General features: G+C 47.0%; 1 protein-coding gene across 4 annotated transcripts in view; it reads right to left on the bottom strand.

Moving 5' to 3' along the window:
- The window catches only part of POU2F3 (POU class 2 homeobox 3), an 82,894-nt gene that overhangs the window by 7,958 nt on the left and 48,349 nt on the right, over positions 1-26,587 (bottom strand). For all 4 annotated transcript variants that reach the window (XM_004052288.5, XM_055355375.2, XM_055355374.2 and 1 more), the window contains 7 exons: positions 15,070-15,195; positions 13,736-13,838; positions 11,085-11,167; positions 8,240-8,422; positions 7,667-7,808; positions 5,847-5,983; positions 3,897-4,058 (listed from right to left, as the gene is read on the bottom strand). In XM_004052288.5, the coding sequence (XP_004052336.1) occupies positions 3,897-4,058; positions 5,847-5,983; positions 7,667-7,808; positions 8,240-8,422; positions 11,085-11,167; positions 13,736-13,838; positions 15,070-15,195 (936 nt within the window). The remainder of the gene's footprint in view (positions 1-3,896; positions 4,059-5,846; positions 5,984-7,666; positions 7,809-8,239; positions 8,423-11,084; positions 11,168-13,735; positions 13,839-15,069; positions 15,196-26,587) is intronic.

Here is a 26,587-nt window from a genome sequence, read left to right as displayed (position 1 = left end):
ATAGGATCAGAAAACTTTCTCCCTCCTTTTCCTTCATGACATCACAAGTGTTAGTGTAACTATTTATTTCATGTCCTTCACAGCCATTAGGCTGTAGACTTCATGAGGGCGGGGTAACGCCTGTGTGGTTCACTGCTGCACCCCCAGTGCTTTCTACGGTGCCTGGAATGTTGCAGGTGCTCAGTAAATATGTGTCGAATGAAAGCTGATGGGGAACGGGGCCCCTGCATGGCTCCTGTAGGCCCCCTCCATTTCTCACCATGTTGATGTCCTGGGTTGGCACTGAACCAAAGGGAGAATCTACTACTTCCCATCTGCTCTAAGCAAAGCCCAGTCTTTAAAGATTCCGAAGTTCCTATGACATGACCCAAGTTTCTTAACAAGGCCTACGATTCCCGACATAATCCAGCCCCTGCCTACCATTCCAGCCTCCTCATTCACACCCTCACTCCCTGGTTTCCAGCCCGTTCTGGCCTTCTGTGCTTCTTTCCTCCTACCCCACCCCACCATCAACCTTGGAACCTTTGTACATGCTATTTCCTCTACCTAGAATATTCTTCCCTACCCTCACACCTCTCTGCCCCCCCCAACTCAGACACTTTCCCTGTTAATAGCAATGGTGACATTCATTCTTCTGGTGTCAGTTTAAACATCATTCCTCAGAGAAGCTCCTGATACCCTGGACTAGGTTAGGCACCTCAAGTATCTGTACCTCTTCTCTGAAGCCTTCATCACAAATAGCATTTGTTTAGTATCTGTTTTCCTGCTACACTGTAAGCAGGGGTCACATGTGCGGTTCACCACTGGAGCCCCAGTACCAAACATATAGCAGGTGCTCAGTGAATGCTTGAGGAAGAAATAATGAATGAATATCATGTTGCCTCCAACTTAACATGTTCAATGATCCCTTAGAAAGTTTAGGGTACTTCAGCATCCATGGCCCATTATGATCCCACACTCATCAGCCCCTCTAATTTTAATCCTGAACCCTTTGCTCCAGCCAGACTGAAATGCTTGTGATTTCCCAAATGCATCATGTTGTTTTATAATTCCATGCCTTCGGGCTGGGTGCGGTGGCTCATGCCTGTAATCCTAGCACTTTGGGAAGCCAAGGTTGGCAGATCACCTGAAGTCAGGAGTTCAAGACCAGCCTGGCCAACATGGTGAAACCCCATCTCTACTAAACATACAAAATCAGCCAGGTGTGATGGTGGGTGCCTGTAATCCCAGCTACTCAGGAGGCTGAGGCAGGAGAATTACTTGAACCCAGGAGGTGGAGGTTGCAGTGAGCCTAGATCGCACCATTGCACTCCAGCCTGGGCAAAAAGAGCAAAACTCTGTCTCAAAAAAAATAAAAAGAAATAAAAAATTTAAAAAATTCCATGCCTTCTCACAGGCTGTTCCTTGTGCCTTGTACACTACTCTTGCTAATTACTAATCTGTTCTCCAAACAAATTAGATATTCACCCTCCCGGGCCCCATTCTGATTTGGGTGTCTTTCCTCTTGGTTCCCATGGCACTCCTATGGGGCTCATTCCTGCCCAACACTCCGCACATCTACGTGGTTGTAGTTTCTTGTCTTTTCTGGTCCCTCCTTCTCAGTTTCTTCCCTGATCCTCTTCCTTTGCCCATCTTGCAAAAGCTGGTGGCATGGCCTTTGCTCTTTGCTTCCTCTACATAAACTCCATAGGCGAGTTCCTCCTCACGCAGGATTTCACCCACCACCTGCACACCTGTGACTCCCTAGTCCATGTCTCCATCCCAGCCTTCCAGTCTCACCTCCAGACCCATAATCTCAAGTGCCCAAGGACATTCCCACATGGGTATCCTGCAGGCCTCACTGTACATCATGATGACATAAGAACTGAAATCATCACTTCTTCCCACTCCCAAGCCATCTCCTCCTGCTTTTCTTGCTCTGTAAATGGCAATACCATCTACCCAGTTAGCCCAGCCTGAATGCCAAGAGTCATCGCAGAGGATTCCCTTTTCTTCATCTCTCTCCCTGCCCCCATCCAGCTTTCCATTCATTAACCAAGACCTTCTAATGATTTCTTGAATCCCTCCCACCCTGTCATTCCTACCTCACGGGGTTGCTTTGCCCTCAGTCTTTCTCTGCTGGATACCTGCAGTCCCATCCTAACTGGTCTCCCTGCAACCCATCTTGGGCCTTTCAAGCCATCCTTTATCCTGCAGTCAGTGATCATTCAAAAAAGAGAAAATGATCATGCCAATATCCTATGAAAATCCTTCAGTGATTCCCCCAAACCTTCAGTTCCTTAGCATTGTGTACAATCCCTGCACAGTCTGGCCCCTGCTGGTCTGTCCAGCCTCATCTTTCAACACTCCTCCTCATGGAACCACTTGCAGTTCTGTGAGCGTGCCACACTCTCCCTGCCCCATTCCACAGCCCTTGTACTTTCCCCTGGGAGAGCTCCACCCACATTTATTTGCCTCTCATTCCTCTTCGTCCTTTAGACTCAGCTCAGGTATTAATTATCTCCTCGGGGAAGCCTGTTCTAATCACCAGCTCCCAAGGCTGGTTAGCTGCTGCTCCTAAGTTCTCCTGGAGAAATGATCATGCTGTTTTCCATTCGTTTATTTACCTGCTCCTCTGCTAGGCAGTGAGGTCCTCTGGGACAGGGAACAAACAATATTTATCTTTGTATCCCCAGCACTTGGCACAATATATAGAAGGTAGTCGGTAGCTGGTTGGTGAAAGAATCAACAATGGTGTAGTTTTTGGGAAACAGCTGTGTCCCACCCTGAGAAGGCTGCATTTCACCCATCTTACAGTGCTGAAAGACTGAAGGGCAACATCATTCTCCCCAACTCCCTTAACCTTCAACCATCACCATCCCCAGAGAAGAACCTTCCCACACCCACCCTCCAGATACCATTTCTCCCTGCATGGAGAAGGTATTTCCTGCCCCCTAAACTTCATTGTCTCCCTAGAACTTCAAATTGTTCCCAGCCCTGGCTTCTCCCTTGAACTCCAGAGTCACAGATATAACTCCTTCATACTCACTCTTGGATGCCTTGTAGATATGTTCAACTTAATATGACCAGCCCCAAATTCTTAGTTTTTTTCCTCAAACTTGCTCTTCCTGCAGTTTTCATCATCTCAAAAAAATGGCAGTGCTTTCCAACGCATTGCTCAGACCAAAACCCTTTCAGTCATCTTTGCTTCCTTTCTTGTATTCCGTATTTGAGCACATCATGCTACTCCACCATCAAAGTCTAGCCAGAATGCAACCACTCCTCCTCACCTCCATGGCTACCACCCTGGGCCAAGCCTCCATCACACAGCCTGACCATTGTCATTCTCCTAGCTGGTCTCCTGCTTCCACACAGATTATTCCCCACATAGCAGCCTGTGTCAACCAGCTCAGCTTTCTCTGGCTAGAGCTCTCCAGTGGCTTCTCATTTTACCCAAACTGAAAGCCAGGGGCCTTTCAATGGCCTCCAAGATCTTGGGCGCTCTGCTTCTTGTTTATTCTCTGACTTCCTCTCCTACTTCTGGTCCCCTTTCTCGTTCTGTCCCCAGCCACACTGGTTGCCTTGCTGTTTCTTAAGCATACTGGCTCTTTTCACTTGCTAGGTCCTCTGCCTAGAACATTCGTTCCCCCAGATATCCATGTATTTCATTCCCTGACAACTCTAGGTCTCTGTTCACACACCCTTATCAGGGAGGTCCTCTCTGACCTCTCTATTGAAAGAGTATCTCCCCGCTATTCCCTTCTATTCCCTCGCCCTTCTTTATACTATATTCTATACAGCATCTCTTTGCTTATTTATTTACTGGATGCTCCCCTCTTCCCTGCAGCCACCACCTTCCCCTCCAAGCATCATGTCCCTCCAGTGCTTGGCAGACAGCTTGGTTCCTGGCCACTCACCAGCCGGGAGTTGTAGACAGGTGGTTTGATGGGTGTGGCCACAGGGCAGTTGATTCGCTTCTCCTTTTGGCGTCGGTTGCAGAACCAGACCCTCACCACCTCCTTCTCCATGGACAACTGCTCTGCAATCATGGAGATCTCCTCCGAGCTGGGTTTTGGGTTCTATAGGGACCGAAAGGACAGAGTATGGCCAAGAGAAGGGAATCAGGGGCAGGGAACAGAGGTCCCAAAGAAACAGGATACAATTATACATGGATCAAAAGCTTTAGAGTCAGACCTAGGATGAAATACTGGCTTTTTCACTTACTATGTGTCCTTACAAAACTTTCTTAACCTTTCTGAGCCTGTCTTATCATCTATGAAATGAGAATAATCATGCCCACCACATAGGATTATTGTGAGAATTAAATGAGAAAATGTGTGTAAACTGTCAAGCACAGGGCCTGATACAAAGTAGGGTCTCCATAGATGTAGGCTGTCTTTCCTTCATTCATGAGTTCGGAGGAGAGGAGTCCATGGATGAGTTATGTGGGGCAGGTAGAGTCCCCAGAGCTGCTGCTCCCTTCTGTGTTCTTCCTTATTACCTGATGTCCTTCTCCCTTGTCATTTCTTTTTTTTGTTTTTTTTTTTGAGACGGAGTCTCGCTCTGTTGCCTAGGCTGGAGTGCAGTGGGGCGATCTCTGCTCACTGCAACCTCCGCCTCCCGGGTTCAAGCAATTCTCTCTGCTTCAGCCTCCTGAGTAGCTGGGATTACAGGCACACATCACCACACCCAGCTAATTTTTGTACTTTAAGTAGAGATGGGGTTTCACCATGTTGGGCAGGCTGGTCTTGAACTCCTGACCTCAGGTGATCCACCTTCCTCGGCCTCCCAAAGTGCTGGGATTACAGGCATGAGTCACCATGCCTGGCCTGCCTTGTCATTTCTTCCTGTCCTCCTGTCTCAAAGCAGAAAATGAGAAAGCTAAAACATGTGGACCCATCAGGACTGTGGCATAGCAATACATGCTACACGGGCGCCACTCCCTTGTTCTGATCCTTCACACCTGGTCTTTAGCCCCGGCCACTTTCCCCCACTCCTACAGCCTCCCTTAACCTTGCCACTCTAGGAAGCCTAAAAAGAAGGAAAAGCCAGTTCCTGTCATTCTGCTAGCTGGATATGGGCACCAAATCTTTGAGCTAAATGTGCGAGGAATCTGCTGGAGGGGCAGCAGTCCTGGAGGCCTGGGGCCTTTGGAGACGCGTGGTACCCATGGCGGCTCTGGAGGCTGGGATCTGAGGGAGCCTGGCTAGAGGCTGGCTAGGCCACATCTGTTTCTCCCTCTTCTCTTCCCAAGCCCGCACGGGGCTCACAGCTTCCACATACTGGCTCAAAAATATGCTTTTGCTACAAGTTCCAAAAAACGTAGGTGTATAACATGATCACAAGTATCTAAATGTGCATAGAAAAGAAGGAGTAGAAGGAAATGAGGTCAGACGGCATTTGGCGATGGGCGTTTTTTTTCTTTCTACTTCCCTGCACTTAAATTGTTTACAATAATCATTTATTACATTTATAATTTGAAAAATACAAAATGTACTGCATAGAAAATAGAGAACTTACATACAATCCCCTGGCTTTGTTCCCTTTACCTCAACTGGATACGGAGATACACTGTGTTCTGGGACCCTATAGCCCGTTCTTTAAATCTCCCAGTGAGAGAAACAAAGGGCCCTAAATAGATGTCAGGGCAAGAAGGGTCAGTGGAGGAGGAGGTTCCTGGAACCTGAGATGGAGGGCAGCTTTGCACTCCGATACCTGGGCGCCTGGAGTGGGATAATGTGTTTTCTGATCGTGTCCCAGAGCAGGTGTGAGGTGCGGAGGGGCTGGTGCCAAGGGGCCTGTGCCGTGTCTGCTCTCCCTACCTGTGTGAGGTAGCCCACCCATGCCCACCCGAAGGTGCTGCTCACATCTTGAAACCTCTTCTCCAGAGTCAGGCGGATGTTGGTCTCGATGCTGGTCCGTTTCTTTCTCTTCCTACCAAATACTTCACTGAGGCTGGGGTAGGTGCTGGGCGTGCTCACTGAGGGGTCTGACGGAGAGGACTCTGTGGGGACACGAAGGACCAGAGGAAGCTCAGAGAAGAGGATGAGTGGCCGGTGCCTTCGTGGATTTGAGGTCCAACAACCCTTCCCGATGGGCTCTGCAGTGGCATTTTCAGGAGCAATCCCCTCCCCCAGCAGGGAGCCCAGAACAGACCAAGAATCCTATTTCTTTTCATTGCTCAGGGCAAAGGCCCTCCATTGTCCTCCATGGCCTTCTGTGGCCCTCCGTGACCCTCCATGGCCCTCTGTGGCCCCCACAGCAGTGTCTCCAGTGTTTGGGGTCACAGCTGAGGGATGCTCATGCATCGGTGACACATGTGGGTGTAAGGGGGCACTGGCAGGGCTCCTGTGAGTAATGCTCGTGAGGCTGCTGTTTACAGATATGCCTGGATGTGAATACTGAGCGAAATGTGAAATGCAATTTGCAGCCAAAAGCAATGGCACTTGGTGACAGACTGTTGGTGTTGGAGTCATTTTCCTGCCAGTGCAAATGTTTGAGCTAAGGCTGTAGGGGCCATAGGAGGGATATCCCTGAGGAAGGATTCAGGCATCTGATGGAGACTAGAAATGGTCACAGGGCCCTTCCCCAGAGATTCGAAGACCTTCGGATCATTTCACTCATTTCAGTGCTTCCATAAAGGCTGTCTAAGGGACAGCCTGTAGAGGGAGCTTCCTGCCCCCTCCCATGCTTGCGTGTGGAGGCCCTTCTGTATGAGTAACAGCCCTGGCTGGCCACCCCACCCTTTTCTCCCTCTCCAGTGTAACCACGAATCCATATGAATCTACTGAATAGAGCCCAGCCCTGGAGACTGGCTCACTCCCTCTCTCTGCCTAGGCCAGCAGTTCTCAACCGGGGGGGACTCTGCATCACCACCACTCCCCCCGGGACATTTGGCAATGTCTGGAGAGATTCTTGGCTGTTTCAACCTGGGGTGGATGCTACTGGCAACTAGTAGGTAGGGACCAGGGATGCTCAAAACATCCTGTAATGCATAGGCCAGTCCATGGCAACAAGAATGACCTGGCCCAGGATGTCTATAGTGCCAAGGTTGAGAAGCCCCATCCTATATGCTAGTCCCTGCTGCCAAATGTGAGGTCCCTTGGCTTACACCCTTGATCTCCTGGGATGCCTCCCGGCTACCACCCCTCACTGAGTCCTCCTGCAAACCCCACTCCTGCTGTCAGGCTTTCCTGACCAGCCTGGGTTGCAGTAAGTCCCTGTCTGCTGAAAACCTCCTCAAGAACTACCCAGGGAAAGACCCTGTGTCATGCCTGTGGTCTCCCCCTCCCAGTGAGACCCTAGAGGCTCCACTGCCCTGTATCCCTGACTAGACTTATTCCAGACAGCAATCTGCATAAGTGTATCTGCTCTGCAGATCCAGACTTTGTTGCTGGCAAGCTGTCCTAAGATCTACGCTGGGTGGGATGGGGTAGGAATGGAATGGGGACAAATCCTGATGGACACAGACCTAAATCCACATCCTTCTGAGGGCTTCTCAGTAGTCGAGCTGACACTTTCATCTACACTTGCCTGTGTCCTGTGTCTTGTTTCTCCATCAGCTCCAGTCTCAGGAGAAGAAAGGGGTGTTAGGTATCAAACTCCCAAAAGCCCCAACACGACAAGTCATTGGCCCTTCCCTGCAGAGCCCTCTAGGGTCCCTGGCATCTGTGTTTGCGAGGCCTACCTGCATCATTCAGCCACTTCTCCAGCAGGGGCTTGAGCTTGCACATGTTCTTGAAGCTCAGGTTGAGGGCCTCAAATCGTGAGATGGTGGTCTGGCTGAAGTCGTTGCCATACAGCTTTCCCATCGCCAGCCCCACATCTCCCTAAGCGTGGGGACCGAGGGGGAGGAACATGAGAGGCAGCCTCCTCCTCTTGTTTGCCCACATCCTGCATGGTCCTAGCATCGATCACACAGCCAGCCTGAACCTTTGAGTGCTCACCCATGCTCGGCTCCTTTCCAAGTCTCCTCCCTCTAAGGTGAAGAATCGGTTTCTTTCTCTCCTTAGACTCTCAGTGGACCACGCCCATGGGCTCAGGAGAGCCAGCCCCTTTTCCACCTCTCATTTTCCTCCACCAGCAACGTCCTCAGTTTCCCTACCAATGGCAACTGTGCCCTATTCTCAGAGAACTCAGGGACATGATGAGGAGACCCCAAACACATCGAGCCTCTGGTCGCTCTTGAAACCTGCACTTGGGAAGCCCAGTCTCCAGCCGCTCGGCTCAACTTCTTCTATCTTTTCCCCTAAAACCAAACCTGTGTGAAGCCCAGCTTAATGCGCCTCTGCTTGAAGGTCTTGGCAAACTTCTCCAGCTCCTCGAGGTCACTGGGCTCATCGGCCCCTCCAGAGCTGGGTAGATGCTTGGGCACTGGGATATGCTGGGATGCTTCCAGGTGGGGTTCTAAAGAGGATCCTGGCAGCCCAGGGCGCCCAACTGCCTGATAGGAAACACGCCAAGCAGATCCACCACGAAGATCAATAAATAACATTTTCTGATTTTTTTTTTTTTTTTTACTAATATTAGGCCCACTTAGAGGATGACAGATCCCTGGATACACCCTGGGTACATTGGAGTCTTATTTTTGTCCAGTGGCATGGAAGTGGAAATTAAAGTTTCTATAAATTTATAGCAAATAACTGGAATATCTGGGTAGAAACATCAGGAGTGCAGGATAGGGAGGTGGCCTGAGTTTAGCCTGTGACTCACTTTTTGAGTCTTAACAGGTTACTTCCTCCTTTCAGTTTTCTACCATAAAAGGAGCTAGCAGGGTTGTTTACAAAGATTCCAAAAACAAATCACAGAGCTGGACAAAGAAAAGGTTGCTTGCTTTGTTTTTTTTTTTTTTTTTTTTTTTTCATAAAGCAGGTAACTGAGGTGTGGAACAGGCATTAACTGAAGATAACAGGGGACATCCAATAACTCATGGCCTTCATAGAACTTTCCTAAAATGTCAAACTCTTGTGCCTCATTTTACTTTCTAAACCACCATTTTCTTTCATGAAAGTGTTTTGTTTTTAATCAAAGGTATTTTAATCAGTACCTTTATAAAATGCACCTTGATCACATTTGGGTTGTTAGGAGATATTCTTTCTCTCTTTTTCTTCTTCTTCTATTTTTTTTTTTTTTGAATCAGGATCTCACTCTGTCACCCAGGCTAGAGTGTAGTGGCACAATCACTGCTCACTGCAGCCTCAACCTCCTGGGCTTAAGTCATTCTCCTGCCTCAGCCTCCTGAACAGCTGGGGCTACAGGCGTGTGCCACCACACCTGGCTAACTTTTGTTTTTTTAGAGACAGGGCTTCACCATGTTGCCCAAGCTGGTCTCAAACTCCTGGGCTCAAGTGATCTACCTGCTTTGGCCTCCCAAAGTGCTGGGACTACAAGTATGAGCCACTGTGCCCAGCCAAATATTATTTCTTGAGCTTATTTTCATAGCAAAATGTACCCTTAAACCTAGAACCATGTTGTGTCTATTTGGGGTCAGGAATGAATCCAATCTTAAGGACATCTATCATTCCACAAGGATAGAGTGGAATCTGGGCCTAGGGGTCCAGGCACTGTGGCCAGCTAGCTCAAAGGGCTAAATCCACCTCTTCTCTCCTTTTTGATTTACTTTTTGTAGACTAGAGTTAACATTACTTCTTCTCCTCTGGGATATTTGGGTTTACCATTCAGATAGGCATCCTTATGATGAAGAAGGTAAGAGGACCTCTAGAGAGAAGTTTAGGAGTCTTTCCCCCAGTGAAGGGTCTTTTAGTCTGAAACCATCATGTATTTGGTCTTAGTTTGCAGGGAGAGGGTGTGAGAGGAGAGTGTGGCATAGATCAGACCCTCAGGACAAAGCCCCAGTCCTCTTTGAACCTTCCTTTTCATTAAATCATTTGTTCTTTCATTTGACAAAGACTTATGGGGCTCTCTGCTAGACCTTCTCCCTCCTCCTTTCATCTCCAATCCACTGGCAAACTGCACTGATTCAACTTCCCAAAGCATCTCCTCAATCATCCCCTCTTCTTATTGCCACAACTCTAAGCCAATCCTTTATGACCCCTCCCCTGGATGATCTTCATAATCTTCTATGTGGTCTCTCTGCTACCAGTCTCTCCATGCCAAAATATGATAAGAGATGAGAGTTGATCTTGAAGATTCTAAGATCTCTTCCAGCTGTAAGCCCATGGCTATGAGATTCTGGAGAGGGCAGCCAGGAGGAGGCGGAAGAGCAGCTTATGATGCTGGTGTCCCCATTTCAACCACTAGATGGCGAGCTTCCCCTCCAGGTACTTTTAGTGGCCTCAGCCCTCTCTGAAGGCCGGGCTCTTGGTGAGCCATGGGGATCTTAGCACAGAGATCTCTGCAGTCATTCCCAACCATTCTGCCCAACCATCTGTGCAGAGCCATCTCATGCAGCTGTGCAGGTTATTAACTGTACAGGGGCACCCAGATCAGGGAAGGAATGGCAGCTAAGATACAGCTCATGCTGCTGTCTCCAATCTGTCCACCTTGGCATGAGACTGCACCTGGCCAGAAGAGGTGCCTTTTTCCTAGTTGGAAAAAAGGTGCTGTGTGGAACCATGGCAGCTCTGCAAACAACCCCTCTCCCAGACCTCAGCCCACTGGCCTATATACGTGCCCACTGCAGGAGGCAATCTGGAATAGTGGCCCAGAGGTGAAAGACACTGGCTTTGTGGTCTGGAACATCAGGTCTGTAGTATTCTAGTCTCCCTCTTGGGGCTTGAGAGCACCTAGGTAGAGTTTGCGGCCATCTTGGTAGGCCTGAGAAGTTAGCTGAGCCTGGCTCTCAGAGGAGCAATGCTGGGGCCTGTGCAGGGCTGGAGTTCAGTGCCTGGAGCATGAAGAAGGCTGGCCTGGGAGCTGGAATCTCTGGATTCTAACTGTGGCCCCACCAGTGACACTTGGTAAATTGTCCCCCCCCCCCCCCTTGCTGTAGCTTGGATTTCCCCTGTGCCAATGGATAGTTCCCTGCTATCCCCTCTCCCCAGAGGGGTTAGTGCCCTGTTAAAGGGGTAGGGGGAAACCAGTGAGTTAAACTCAGTGAGAGCTGAGACATTCCTAGAGGAAACAGGAAGAATGGGGTTGTTTACCTGGGATGCCAGTCCCGGCCCAGTCTGTGGGAGGAGGAGACTGCTTTGTTGCTGTGGAAAGGGGAGGAGATTTGGCTGCAGACCTGGGTGAAAGGGGAGGGACAAAGGAACAGACAAATAAAATCCAGGCTATTTGAAAGACATGTGCTACAACTTTGGCACCACGATCACTGTCCCCACCCCCTGCCACCTGATCAGGTCCCTCCACCCACCTCAAGTCCCATGGAGAGGCCCTCCTAGCACTGCCAGGCATTGCCACATACAGGTGGAGGCAAATCAGATACAGGGATAAACAGACATGTAAACAGCAGTCCCCAAACCAGTCCTTCCACCTGCCTGCCTGTCTGGAGAGGCGTAGAGGCTAAGGAGGGTCAAGACGATCTACTCTGGGATCTGACTACCAGAGCTGAAGAAACCCAGGAAGGGAAGGGATGCAGGGTGGCTGCTGAGAATTCAAGCTAGGGCTGAGGATTTTGGCTTTCCCTGCAGGAGTAGTAGCTGGGTTGTGGCTACAGAGGCCCAATCAAATCTGCGAGGATGCCAGACCAAGCAGATGCGACCACATGGCTCTAAAGGGCAGTGGGCCTTAGCCAGAGGCATGTGGCTGACCAGGACATTTTATACTTGGGAGAGAGGGCTGAGAGAGGAGGGAAAGTCCAGGGCTGAGCCTCTGGAAACTCCCTTGGGCAGTATGTGTTATACCTGCTTCTCCATCCTCCCCAGGAAAACTGTACATGAGGGACTCTGCCTGGTTGGTGGCTCACTCTCCCAGCAGGAGTGGGGCCATCAAACCACCAAAGCAGACAATGGGGCTGGTCATCCCAATCGCTTGTCACTCAACAGCACCTTGGGGTCTCTGTTTTCCCTAGGCTGTTCTGGGTCACAATGTACATACAGCATCTGCTGATGTTGACCTTTATGCTCTTCAGTTTCAAAAAGTCAGGGCTTCATTGTTCATTATTAAAATACATAGGCAAGAAAGCTCTTACAAGGAATCCCGAACTGGGAGTTGAGAGGCTTGGGTACTAATGGCAATTCTGACATGGCGGTTGAAATGGATACAGCCTTTTCACATGCATTATTTCAAGTGACTCTCAATAACCTCATGAGGCAGAGCCTTGCTATTATCCCATTTTTTCAGAAGAGGAAATGGAAGCTCAGAGAGGTTAGGTAACTTTCCCCAAAACACACAGTTAGTAAGTGACTTTTTAAAGAAACCAATAAATTTTTCTGACTCCAAATTTGGAAGTGTCTTTCCGCCACTGCATCATACACTGACCTAGGTGGTTATAAGCCTGGGCCATTTTCATGTCGCTCTCCAGTCTTCTGAAAACAAATTAAACTGTTACCTTCCCTTTTCCATTCCAGGAGTATGATGTTTATTTTTTAACCAAAATAAACACTTAAAAATTCAAATAGGGTCTCATTCATCACCATAATATTCTGAGGTGCCTTGGAAACTAAGGATAGTGACTGTCATTTGTGCAGGTGCTAAGGGCGGAAGGCAGAGTTGCATTTTGTTTGGATTCTGGATTTCCAAAGCCTCTTCTTGGGATTTGTGCAACAGGAGAGAGTTTATACTTCCTCCATTATTTGTTTATTTATTTTTTTTCGGAGACAGAGTTTTGCTCTGTCGCCCAGGCTGGAGGACAGTGGTGCAATCTTGGCTCACTGCAACCTCTGCCTCCCAGGTTCTGGTGATTTTCTTGCCTCAACCTCCTCAGTGGCTGGGATTACAGGCATGCACCACCACACCCGGCTAATTTTTGTATTTTTAGTGGAGACAGAGTTTTACCATGTTGGCCAGGCTGGTCTCGAACTTCTGGCCTCAAGTGATCCGTCCACCTCGGCCTCCCAAAGTGCTGGGATTACAGGCGTGAGCCACCGAGCCTGGCCAACCCTCCATCACTTTTGACCCTAGTTGATGGAGATGGGAGTGGGACAGGCAGCACACTGTGATGACCAAGAGTGTGGGTCTCAGCTAAACGGTTCTGGAACTTCCCAGTAGGTCACCAGAGGCATAATAGAACTACCTACCGTACAAGGTTATTTTGAGGAATGTCAGAAAAATTACTCAGAAGAGCTCCTGGCACATCATGCTCAAGAAATGTTAGCTATTTATTAATAGTTCAATCTATTTGCTCTTGGCCAGGGAGAAGTTCTCTGCGAGTAACTTCCCTGCCAAAGAAAACCTGAACACCCTTTCTACAACCTGTGGGTGGCACTGCTGCTCTCTCCAAATAGAATCACAGCCAGGCTTCCAGGAAGCAAGTCTGAATCTGTGTCCAGGAGAGATTTCCAAGGAATTGGGACTTGTCTGTACTGCATTTCCCAGGGCGCTTCCCCTCCCTTGTACAGCACAGCTCTGCTCCACGCCTGCACCTTCCATCTCCACTCACCACGAAATTGAGGAGGTGGACCAGACCACCCAACAGGAGGCTGGGAAGGGGAAGCAGAGAAGGAGACTAAGCCTGGAGGAGCATTGCCAGGGTCCCTTCTTCAGACCCTGGGGTGGATAAGTAGGTCTTAATAGCAGATGGGTGACTGACTGACGCATGCTCTCCAGTTAGGCCCCCTCACCCAGCAAAAAACAGCAGCAGCAGCAGCACTTGACTGGACTTGGTCTATGTGGAAACCCCCAGGGTTCTTACCTTGCTGCCCAGGCTGGGTCTGAGATAGCAGGAACTGGGATACAGACTGTAAGTGGCCGGGAACCAGCACAAGCTGCTGGAGCGGATGGAGGGAAGCCATGTCCTACACACGGAGAGATACACATACACCACAGAATTGACAAGCTGGGGACATCGGCCCCATCTGCCTGCCACATGTCTGTCCCAGGGGTCTCCAGACTCAGAGACTTTGCAGGCTGACCTTGGTTATGCCACTGTGTATCCCCAGTGTCCAGCAAATAGTAGCTACTCCGTTAACACTGGTGTTGTTACAGCTTCTGCCCTCAGCCTAGGAGTCCTTACTACATATTGTTACTTAACCCTTGCCTCTTGAGTTAATTTTTGTATGTGTCAGTCTTGTCTCCCAACTAGACTATAAAATGCCCTGAAGGCAAAGCCTGGGTATGACCCATCTCTCAAAGTTTATCCTAGAGATAACATGCAATCCCCAACTGTCCAATTCTTTTTAAATCTCATGCCACCTGGTTATGCTAAAAGCCATGCCTCGGCTGTTTCCTGGGCCAGAATCTTTCCTGGAGGGTGTTGGGGTGGGAGTTGGGGGGTGGAGCAAACTATTCATTCTTAATAAAACCAATTTAGTTAAACAAAAAGTCCAGGATTTCTCCTACCAGCCCAGGACATAGGACTAATAATTCCGATGCTTGGGGGATCGGGGAGTCCTCTGCAATGGAGACCCCAGAGCTCTGTGCCCCATGGGGTTGAGCTTAGGTTTGTGCACATACAGAAGACCTGAGAAGCCCTGCTAAATGGAAGGTGAAGGGACAGATGCATATTCTTATGTGTTTCCAGAAAGGGGTGGCTCTTTCTCCCCCAGGTGATCCCTGCTGAGAAGAGGTCTCATCACGTGAACACCCTCCCGGACTTTGGCTGTTACTATCTCAGACGCCTCTTTCTTCCCCCACCAGCACTCCATTCTAGTTTGGCTCTAACAAAAAAACCTTAGGGGAGGCAGAGTGGGCCCAATGGGGACAGAAACATTCTCTAACTGCAGCAGCAGCTGTCAACCTAGGATTCCCCTGAATGTGGCTGGCAGACACCAGCAGCTCAGCTGTTAGGTCCTTGGCTTTGGCAAGCCTGGGTCCTTTTTGTCTCTGAGAAGTAGAGGCCTCCCTCTTCACCTCCCTAGCTAGGCTTCACCTGTAAGAGGACTGTTTTAGAACCCTACTCACAGCCTCCGGATCTCTTTCCCACGTTGCCTGCAGGGGGTTCTTTAGACGAGTACCAAGCATGGAAGTCGAGCATTTCACAGAGGGATTGGGTTAAACACACTGGCCCACTGTGAAAATCAAGGTTACCTGACATGGGCTGGCATTTAGCCCAGACATTTGGTTTCCGGACATCATGGCAGGTCCTTGACTCAGGTGGCATGGCCGATGGGAGAGGGTCTGCTGCAGGGAATCACTGAGATCTTCGGTTTTAATCTGCAAGTGGAAGCAAGAGGAGAGTGTCAGTGCTGGATCCCGTCAGGCAGTCAGAGATGGAAATGGCAGGAAGATCCAGGCAGGAAAGGAGTGACCAGCCTAGAGAGGAGAGAGCTAGCCCAGGGCCTACTGGGCTGCAGCTTACTTTTCCTGCCTGTGTGTGCCCTTCCAGCCAGGGCAGCTGGGCAGAGGCCTGTGTGAGTGACCCTGAAATGACAAAAACGATAGTGTAGTGAGTTTCAAAAATAGGGCTTGATGTAGGAATTTGAGACCAGCCAGGGCAGCATAACAAGACTTCGTCTCTAAACCAAAAAAAAAAAAAAAAATAGCCAGGCATGGTGTTACATGCCCATAGTCCCAGCTACTTGGGAGGCTGAGATAGGAGGATCATTTGAACCCAGGAGTTTGAGGCTGCAGTGAGCTATGATCACGCCACTGCACTCCAGCCTAGGTGACACAGTGAACCCTGTCTCTTAAAAAAAAAATGGATTAAATTCTTAGAAATTCTGAGATGATATTCTTTTTTTTCTTAGGAGGAAGAAGGTTAAAATTTATTTAGGACAGGATAGTGATCCTAAATGGCATTCTTAAAACTCTTTACCTCACAGAGTAAAAAACTGGCAACTCTTTACTGATCTCCCTCAAATTCTGTGTTTTATTTTCCTCAATGGAATCTCATCTATGAAACCCCAAAATCTGGGCACCACTGATTTGGAGGAGTCTCCCTCCCCATCCCATTTGTCTCCACACCTCTCCATCCTCTGTGTCTGCCTCTGCAGCTGGCCCTCTTCACCTGTGTGGCTTTAGTGACAGTCTTTGCCTGTCTCCCTACAGGTGAAGGCATGTCTCCCTCACAGCCAATGCTGTAGTTACAGCCTGAGGGGCCCGTGGTGGTTTCCAACCTCTCTCCGGTCTCAACCACCCTGCAATGACAGTACTAACCACCCATGCGTGGGCTTCCCAGGTGTCCCAGGGCAGGGCAGAAGTGCTGCTTGTGCCTACCCCTCCTCCCATCCCAGGAAAACTACCCTCTTGCAGCTTTTCAGGAAGTCCCTTGGGAGGGTGTCCATGTGACTTTAAATTCATATAATGTGACGGGGGCACGAGCTCCAGACCATACCTTATAAGAGATATTGGGGAGACCCTCCTATGTGGACATCTGGTTGTTCCCTATCCAGATAGAAACTCTTAGCCATAGAGATGCTGACTTAAACCATTTTCTTGGTCTACACTGCGAATATCACTGACATCCTGGAATATCTTCTGTTTGTGTTAGTTTAACCTAAGTTAAAAGTTCAGACTAACAGCTAAACTTGTGCTTAATTCTTGTGGAAAAAAATGGTGCTTTGGATCACTAAAGAAAGAATTCGTTACAAACAGCTCTATTATAAAGACACATGCACGGGTTATGTTCATCGCAACACTATTCATAGCAAAGACATGGAATCAACCTAAATGCCAGTCAATGATAGACTGGATAAAGAAAATGCGGTATATATACACCATGGAATACTATGCAGCCATAAAAAGGAATGAGATAATGTCCTGTATAGGAACATGGATGAAGCTGGAGGCCATTGTCCTTAGCAAACTAATGCAGGAACAGAAAACCAGATACCACATGTTCTCACTTATAAGTGTGAGCTAAATCATGAGAATATATAGAGGGGAACAACACACACTGGGGCCTGTTGGAGGGTAGAAGGTGAGAGGAGGGAGAGGATCAGGAAAAATAACTAATGGGTACTCAGCTTAATATGTGGGTGATGAAATAATCTGTACAACAAACTCCCATGATACAAGTTTACCTCTGTAACAAACCTGGACATGTACCCCTGAACTTAAAATAAAAGTTAGATAAAATGAAAAAAGAATTATCTTTGGTTGGACAATTAGGAAGATCCTACTAACATTCGAGACTGAGGAGGGAGCTAATGTCCTAAATATGGTGCCTTTCACATAGTGAAAACCCAAAGAACATTAATTGAACAAAAGACATAAGCAAAACCCATTTCTCCACAGCCTCCAATGAGGTACAGGGAAGAAAATGTTGAACATGTGCATTGAATGCTGATCTTGTTTCTAGCCCTAACTCCGACTCTAATCTACTATGTAATCTTGAGCCTCTATGGGACTCAGCCTCTATGGGACTCAGTTTCCCCATCTATTGTATGATAGTCCATGATTTTTCTCCCTGTCGACAAATGGAATTACAAATTCCAATTCCCTAGTGCATTTGGTAGACCTGGCCCGTCCAGGTTGCTGCTGTGTTCTTAGACAAAGCAGATCTAAATAACACCAAGAAGCCCTGGTTGCACAGAAATTGGTAAGAAGATGGCTGTTTCAGGGACAGTCTTTGGAAATCATTCCTCTCACTTAAGGAGACTATTATGGAACTCTGGAAGCAAAGAGAAGGAAGCGGGAGAGATGGGAAATAGCACTGTGGGGGCAGAGAGTCAGACATTCAGAAAACTCAAAAAACATGGCTGCCTGGGAGTTGTCTCCAAGAGCCCCACTTCTTTGCTCCATGCCCCTTCAGCTGTGCCCATCCACACTTGGCACCTCTAAGAAACTCTGGTGTCCTAGTTCTTCTCCCCAAAATTAGAGTTTCCACATCCTTAGATTCCAGGAAAACATGTGTTAGCAAGTTTTTAAAAACTAGAAATAGATGATAAACTACTTATTTCAAAATCACCACCACCACTACAACTTTAAGGTTTGCTCTGAGAGGGGATTTTACTTAAGCCAAGTCTTTGTGGTCCCCACCTCTTCCCTGCATAACCTCCTCCTGCCCCCAGGCATCCGCCATCCCAGAGGGTACTGGGGAGGCAGGATGGAGGAAGGGGGACAGAGGGAGAACGTGGAGCACTGGAGGTAAAATCATGCTGGTGGAACAGCCTCTGGCAGCTTGGCCCACTTCCATCTTGGAGGCAAGTGGCAGGGTTCCTCTGTAGACTCATTATGCACAAAGGAGAGATAAGGAGAGGCAGCTATGACAGAGCTTGAAAACATGTGCTTTGCCTCCAACCTGGGCGCTATCTGTTAGAATCTGTGCCAGGTCTTCCTGCAACACTTAATTTCAGCGCCATCATAAAAGAAAACGCACCCTTTCATCTGCTTCCTGGATCAATTGCCCTTCAGACTCTTTGGGGGGCACTCCCAACCTCCCAGTTGTAAAAATGAAGTGCGTGATAGCAGAAAAGCCCTTTGGGTGTAAGTCTGGGGGCTTTCTGACAACCCTCTGCATTATTTTTATGATTTGTTTGACTGACTTTTTACTCTTTTATAATTTTTATTTATTTATTTTTATCTTCTTTACGGTTCCTTTGGATATGGAATCTTTTATTTTTCATAATTCATTACCTTCTGGGTGTGAAGTGCTGATAGTAACCCCAAAAGAAGACAATCCTAACCAATCAAATTGAAAGATAATAAAGGACACTGCTTTCTTGAGGACAAGTTCTCAAATCTCAGCTTTGATCAGCGGTCTCTATTAGCTGAGTTCAACAGGAAGGAGGAAGGGTACTACATTGACAATTCCCATGGCCTCCGACAGACATCTTTGACACTCTCAGGGGTTCAGAAATGAAGAAATTAAGAAATAAAGTCTTCCTGAATTTACAAAAATCCCTTTTTACAGCTGTTAAGGGGAAAAGGTTGGAAGCTTTCCAGGCAACTGGGTGTTGGTTGTGGATCTGGAAGATGAGATAGAGAGACTTCTGTTGGATCCCATTGACTTCTAATGTGAGAACCGGAGGCAAATTGGACGAAAACCCAATCTCCCCCGTGCTTGTGAAAACCCAACCAAACCCACAGCCTGCCTGGAATCAAGAAGATCATCTCCAGGGTCTCTTTGGCAGTTCTTCTCATGCAGGTGGAGTGTTTCTCCAGACTTTACTTGGGACGGACGCATCCCTGGAGATGTGGGCCACCACAGGGTGCTCTGCCTTGCCACAGCCACTGAGCAGCCTGTCCAGCTATGGGACAAGCTTTGTTGGTTTAGGATCTTCTCCACCCACTGTGCTGTGCAAAGGTATTACACTGAGTCTTGGGCAGTGACCAGGGAGGTAAAAATGTATCAGGGATGATTATCTTTTCTGATCCCAGTGAACTCTCTGACATCACTTACTTCAGAAAGCAGTAGCCTCATTCTGGAAGGAGAGAGCCCCTTCCAAGGAGGTGGAAGCCCTTTCTACATCCCTCCTTGGCTTTACCCTCATAGCCAGGAGGTGTGAGGACAAGGGTTCACCCTTCCATCTCACAGAGGCTCAGAGAGCTTCAGAGATGGTTATAAACTCATATAGCAATACCCCGGCAAAACTCTGACAAGAGAGTGGTCTCCTGACCCTCCTCTGGTGCTTTATCTACCAAAAAATATTACACACATCCCAAGGGTAGGAGAGAGAATAGACCATCAGTGACGGAAAAGGTGGTCTTCTGGCCCAGACGTACACTGGGACTTCCTTACTGACCATCTGTTTTGGGTTCATGGAATGGGGCATGGTGGGGCTGGGGTACTCATCTTTAACCCCCTCCCCATGACATTTTCACAGGGCCCTCTCTGGGGGAAGACAGCTCAACACTAATGAATATATCACTGGTGATGAAAATGATCAAAGCTGTTGTCCCAGTTGCATAACTCGTTTGTGGAAAGTGTTTCATAAACATTTCACAAGAAGGAGCGTTTCAAAGCGTGAACATCTCCCAACCTGCCTTCAATTACAGGCAAGATTTTTTTTTCTTTCTCCCCCTTTCTACACTACTCCCTAGCAGTGAGGAAGAGTTTCTGTTTTGTAACTGATATATAAAGGATTGGCAAATGAAAACATTTTAAAAATATATTCTAAGTGGTGGAATGGGGCAGACGGGTAACTCCTCTCAAGTGAACAGGGCTGAAAGTACCCCGAGATACCGGCTGCATTTTTGCTTGGGGGATTCTCCCATCTCCATGGCTCTTAGCTGTTCCTTAGGAGTCCAAGGCTCCTGCCTCCTCAGATGCCTCTAGGAAGTGCTTGGGGAGATGACCTCATCCAGCCCCTGGACTCTAATCAAACCTACTACATAGCAGCCTAGGTGTGCCTTTGGCCACACAAACTGGGATTATCACCCTGAGAGCATCAAACTTCTACAAAAGGAGGGATGGAAGAGAGGAGACATATGGCTCCTAGGAGGCTGGGACCATGTGGGGTTGCTACTGCTGAAAAGACGCTTTCCAAAACCCATCCTTATTTTTCCTGCTTGTGCCTACTCTGGAAATGCAACAGCCTTATCAGTCATGTTATTTAATCCTTTGGCTTCAGTTCTTAGGACATAGCATTGCTAGTGCTGACACATGCATGAAAAACCCGTTCATTTTAAGCCCATAAAAGTTTTCTTCTCCCTCTGGAATATAAATCCCCTGAATTCAGTTCTAAAAATGTTGGGAGGAGGCTGTGCCCTCATGGCAGACCCACCCTCACTAATGCTTCATGGTGCCCAGGACTTGAATCATTTTAACCAAAGCACTGCTGCGGAGCCCTCCTGAGACACCTGCAGCATCCTCCCCAGTGCGCAGCTGCACTGATGGGAGTTCTCTTTTGTGAACCTCATGCCCTCTGAGCCAGCATCTGCGCGTTCTTTTGGTGGCCTACCTGGTAGAAAAGAGGACAGAGCTACCCTCTCTGGTTCTTTGACTGGGGAAAAGTACGACAGAGAACTTTTGATTTGCCCCCCACAGAAGGCTGTTCTGCCCCTAAATAAGTGAAATGGCAGAAGGAGAGGGTGTGGGAGGCGGGAAGAAATGCTAAGCATCAAACTCTGAGAACTGTTTCCAAGCCCAGTGGCTGTTCTTGGGAAGCATCTAGTGTATAAATGCAGTGCATCATGACACTTTTTTTTTGTTTTTGTTTTTGTTTTTTTGTTTTTTAACATATCCCTGGGCTGCTTATCAGGGAAGGACTTTGCTGTCCCCAATGGGGATGATAAAAAAGACATCCAGCAAATAAGCACAAGGCTCAGAATCAATCAGGATCCTGACTTCAGGACTCATCCTTGCCTCCAACTAGTTGCATGACCTAATATTACATTACTTCACTCATCTCTGTAGTCCTAGATTATTCCTCCAAAAAGAAGAGAAATAGACCAGATGAAATCTACTTAAGAAATTCAGGCTGGGCATGGTGGCTCACACCTGTAATCCCAGCACTTTGGGAGGCTGAGGTGGGTGGATCACGAGGTCAGGAGATCAAGACCATCCTGGCTAACATGGTGAAACCCCATCTCTACTAAAAATACAATAAATTAGCCAGGTGTGGTGGCGGGTGCCTGTAGTCCCAGCTACTCAGGGGGCTGAGGCAGAAGAATGGTGTGAACCCGGGAGGTGGAGCTTGCAGTAAGCCAAGATTGCGCCACTGCACTCCAGCCTGGGCGACAGAGCTAGACTCCATCTCAAAAAAAAAAAAAAAAAAAAGAAAGAAAAAAGAAAAGAAATTTATAATGTATAAAGAGAGAGTAGGAGTAGACTTATAAGCATGTAAGTATGCTTGCTATGTTACAAGACCCATTTTATAGATGAAAAGACTGAGGCTTAAAGACATTAAGAAATTTGCATAAAGCCACACTGCTGGTAAATAATGAAGCTGAGATTTCAGTCTAAGTTGGTCTGACTCCATATTTCTATACAATCCTCACTCTCTGTGTGTGTGATGGAATTATAGAATTATAGACTCTTCAAAGTTGTTTGGTGTAGGTTGCACTAGGTGTATAGCAGATATTCCAAAATGTGTTGATTGCCTTCCTTCACCATCAGAACTGGAAGGAAATATAGACATCACCTGGTTCATTTTACAGTATGACTTCTGAAGCCAGAGAGGGAAAATAACTTGCTCAGGGAAACACAGCTAGAGCTGCAGTCAAGTTAGTCCTAAAGACCAAGCCAGGGCTGATTAGCACGGATCTGCTAACTCCCTATCCAGTGTCCAGTTCATTCTACTGCACTGCCGCGTGTCTCTGTCATCTGTTTTTATCACTCTGAAATTGTTGCCTACTCTGGCTATTGTAAGAACTCAGTTGTAGCCCTAATCCTGCTGTTCCCCTACTGAGATTTAGTTGCAGTCAAAAGAAAGAACTCTGAACCCCACTCAGAGTTCTCAATGACTATGCAGGGCAAGGTTCAGAATCAGATAAACACACATCTGTTTGATATGGAAACATAATGCACTTGGCTTTGGAGCCAGCATCCTGTATTTCCTTGAGTCTCACATATACAAAGTAACTACAAGGTGGGATATTTGCTCTTACCTCCCCCATTAGGAGGAGAAGAGGTGAAGAGAGGAAAAAGGTGGCTCAGGAATGTCATGAAATCTCTGTCCTAGTGTGTATTTTACTATGGGGTTCCAGATGAATCCAATAAAAGGAAGTGCACATGCCCTGTCCTGAACGTACACACGCGTGCACGCGCGTGCCCATACACACACACATATACACACCAACTTATGATCGTGAAGCACTACACAGATTAGTTACAGGAGCATTAGCTCAAGAAAGAGAAAAAATATTTTTTAAAGCACTGTAGAGATGAGAAACACTTTCAAATATACCATCATTTATTCTTGTTGATAATTCAATGAGGGAAGTAATCTTACCAAACTGTTTTAACAGATACGGGAACCAAGGCTCAGAGAATTTAAGCAACATTCCCAACATCACACAGCTAGGAAGAGGAGAGCCTGACTCTCTACATGGTTATTTGGCCTCCAGACCCCTCCCTTCTGCCTGTGCCATGCTGTGAGGCACCTGCACTGGGCCTCTCACTCAGAATTCTGGGCTTCTGGAAGCTACTGAGAGGTGCTTGTTCACTCCAGCCTCTTCTGTGTACTATATTGCTTTTACGTATGGTGCACAGTTGGGGTAAACATTTCCAGGCTACACTTACAAGTGTAGTCTGGGACTTTACACATATCTGTGGCCTAAATAGTTACTGAGAGTGAAGTTTTCAACAGGTCTGAATGGGAATCTCTTTGGCATTTCCTGAGTAAACCTGTGATTTGGAAGCTTGCCTCTGAAGGGCATTGGATAAATGAAGCAAATGGTTATCTCTGGTAATTTTCATGGTTTAGTCTTCCATGAAGACTGAGGTCTTCCTTGTCTCTTGTACTCCTGTGGCACCCCAAATCAAGTGAGGCAGCCCGAGGTCTGTTTCAACAGCAGCTGGAAAAGGTGGTCTTCTATGTGGCGTGAATGAAACAGTTTCCTGCCCTATAAAGGTTCCCTTTCCAGTTCAGTTTAGTCCAACAAACATTTACCAAGCACCTACTGTATACCAAAAGGCACTAGGGACACAAAGATGAATAGGAAGCCCCCAGGTTAATTGAGAGGCTGTGCAAGTCAGAGTCATCTCCTACAGAGCAGTACTTCTAACATTCAGAAGCAGGTAAGAGGTGGCAAAGGAAAGGCTGCCATTCGCTTTGTCAGGGAGGAGAATAGCTAGAGAAAAGGGAATGAGATGGAGAAGGCTCTCGGAAGAAAAGTCCTTCTGAGCAACCCTGAAGGATGAAGAAAATTTGCCAGGCAGCAAAAGCAAAGAAAGCCATCCCAGGAAGCGGAAGTAGAAGAAGCGGAAGTGGAAGAAGCGGCTCTGTCCAAAGTCGCAGAGGGTGAAACGGCGCTTTCTCTTCCTGTTCAGGATCTACCAGCAATTTGGGACTGCTGCTGTAGGGGAGGGAGAGGACAGGCGGGTGAGCAGGCAGAGGCCCATGGCAGAAGACAAAAGAGTTCAGAAGGGACTCTGAGGGCATGGTGGAACTAAAGTAAAGGGGAGCGATTGCAGTGAGATTTTAGTTTTAGTTCAGTTATCCTAACAGCCCTGTGGAATATGGATTTGAAGAGAGCATGACTGTAGCCAGGGTAGCCAGTTAAAAAGCTATTTACCGCAATTGCCTAAGTAAGAACTCAATAAGATGAGCCTAAGGCCCAAACAGCGCAGACTGGAGAGCTTTTAGAATATAAAATGTATTTCCACCCCTAAAGGTTTCTCTTTTTTGACAAAGGGCTGTTTATTTCAGGAATTGTCTGTTGAATGCCTTCAGGACCAGAACTAGCACAGAAAAAAATCTGAAGGTCCCTAAGCCAAACTGCTAATCACAGATGCAGCAGAGAGCATTTGAGGTTCTAGAAGGTATCCACTTTCTAAGCCATATATTTCTGCAATGTTTGATTTTTAAAAACGAATTCTTAGTGTTAGATTAGAGAAGATTAAGATGAAAGTTAGTAAGCATTCAAAACGTCACGTGTCTATATAGAATGTTACAGTTTACAAGATGACAAAGTTAGCTGTAGAGCTGCTTTTGCCTGTGAAAAAAGTGTCTTGAGAGGTTTAAAGGTACATTATCTAAATGAACAGACATACACCCATATATGAAAATATGCACATGTATGTAATACATACATGTACGTATGTATATATTTAAAGCAACTACTTGGAATTGATCTCTTTGTCCACATTTTGTGTCACTGTCTCGCAGCAGGCAACACCGGGGGTGTGGCCCACAGACCTCACTTGTACATCTCCATGATGTTCTGCAGTTTACAAAGCACTTTCAAACACATTTCTGTTGATTTTCAGAATACTTTCATGAGATTGAAAAGGTAGGTAATGTTATTCCTGCTTGTGGAAAACAGGGTCATAAACGGTAAGAGATTTGTCCAAGGCACATGTTGGCTAGCAGGAGAGCTGTGACTTGAACTCGAGTCATCTAAAATTCAGCGTACCTTTCAAATGCCTAGGATTTTCTCAGGAATCCTTCCTAAAGAAGTGGATTTTCAGTCACAGAAATCTATCTCTTGAAGCTCCAAAGCCTTTTATTTCGGTTTTGGATAGACATTTATTGGTTTCTTTTTGAATAGAGATCTTGCTGAAATGTATCATATACATCCCTATTTTGTCTTAAAGCATACCTGAAAGATAATTTAGTCAATGACTCAGAGTCATAATTTCTGACTTGTTTTAAAAGCAACCATGCCCTCAGGGATACTGATGTGTTTGACCTCTGTTGGCTGTAGTACTGTATGGCCCCAGACTGCCCTTTTTTCTTGTTTTTTTTTTTTTTTTTTTTTTTTTTTGGTTTTTTTGTTTGTTTTCTTTCTTTCTTTTCTTTTTTTTCAGCTCTGAGCTCTGCTTTTACCAGTTTTTTTTTTCTTCCTTTCTCACAATCAAGTTTATCTCTGCTTCTGTTGGTATGCTTGCTTCTAGCAATCCCCTATTCCAGCTTGAATTTGCACTTTTATCTGCTAAGGGTTAGAAAAACCAGATCATTAAGCTCAGTAGACCATCCCTAAAATAAAAGTTTGAGGCTCTGAGAAAGGGCCTGGCTTGAGGTCTCATTTGCTTCCTTCTTACTGTCAGCTGTCTAAATAGGTTGGCTACTGGCTCTCTGGATAAGTAAGGCAATGCAGCACTGCCATGAAGCTTCTTTAACACTTGACTTGTGCTTTGGCTTAATTTGTATTAACTAAGTGCCTATCCTGTTACACCTATTAGCTGGGGACAGGGCTCTAGGCACAAGGGTTGGCTGAAACTACTCAATTGACAGTTTAAGATAAATTCTCTAAGGCTAGGGAGCAGCTACCAAATTTGTTACCAAAAGGCTGAGTGGACTTGAGCCAAGGGACTCTACCAGTGTATCTGAGTTTCCCTATGTATAAAAGGGAAATAATCTCTGATACATCCCCAGGTCTCAAGGGTTAGGGCTGAATGTCTAGAAAACCTGTTCCAGGGAGGGCTTTCCTTATTTCTGTCACTAAAATGATTGAAGATATGAATTTTGCACACTTAATACCTGAGAGACCTATCTTGCTTACTATGGTCTGCCCAGCACAGTGCATAATGTCCATCACTTAGTAAGTGCTTATTAAACATATGTGGTACTAATGCATAAATATGTTTGACAGTCCTCGCATATAGGAAATTGAGTCTCAGAGAAGTCAAATGATTTCCCAAAGGCCATATAGCTAAGTGGCAGAGCTTGAATCTAGGCCTGACCAAATCCCCCAAATCAACCCTCTTTCCACCATATCATGTGACTTATAAAGTCATGCCAAACTAGGTTCGTTTCCTTTAACATCAGGTTTTTAGAATGGGGGATCAGACAGATACTATCATTGAAATATGTAAATATGTATTTAGGTACTGTCCTGGAGGTCAAGATGAGGTGGTATGGGCTGAGATAGTGTTGATTAACGATGGGTCACTGTCATCTAGGAGGGACATCTCCAATGGTATGCCACAGGACCCTGCTTGTGGTCCACTGTGGCTAAGAATGTTATCAGTAACGTGGATGAAGATGTAGCATGCATACTTATTACATCTCTGCATGAGGAGCAGGGCCAGCTAATACTCTGCGCGGACATCAAGATT

The sequence above is a fragment of the Gorilla gorilla genome, chromosome 9 (genome assembly GCF_029281585.2).
Source record: "Gorilla gorilla gorilla isolate KB3781 chromosome 9, NHGRI_mGorGor1-v2.1_pri, whole genome shotgun sequence".
Taxonomy (NCBI): domain Eukaryota; kingdom Metazoa; phylum Chordata; class Mammalia; order Primates; family Hominidae; genus Gorilla; species Gorilla gorilla.
The sequence above is the reverse complement of the archived record's forward strand: the minus strand, read 5'-3'. Positions and strand labels throughout refer to the sequence as shown.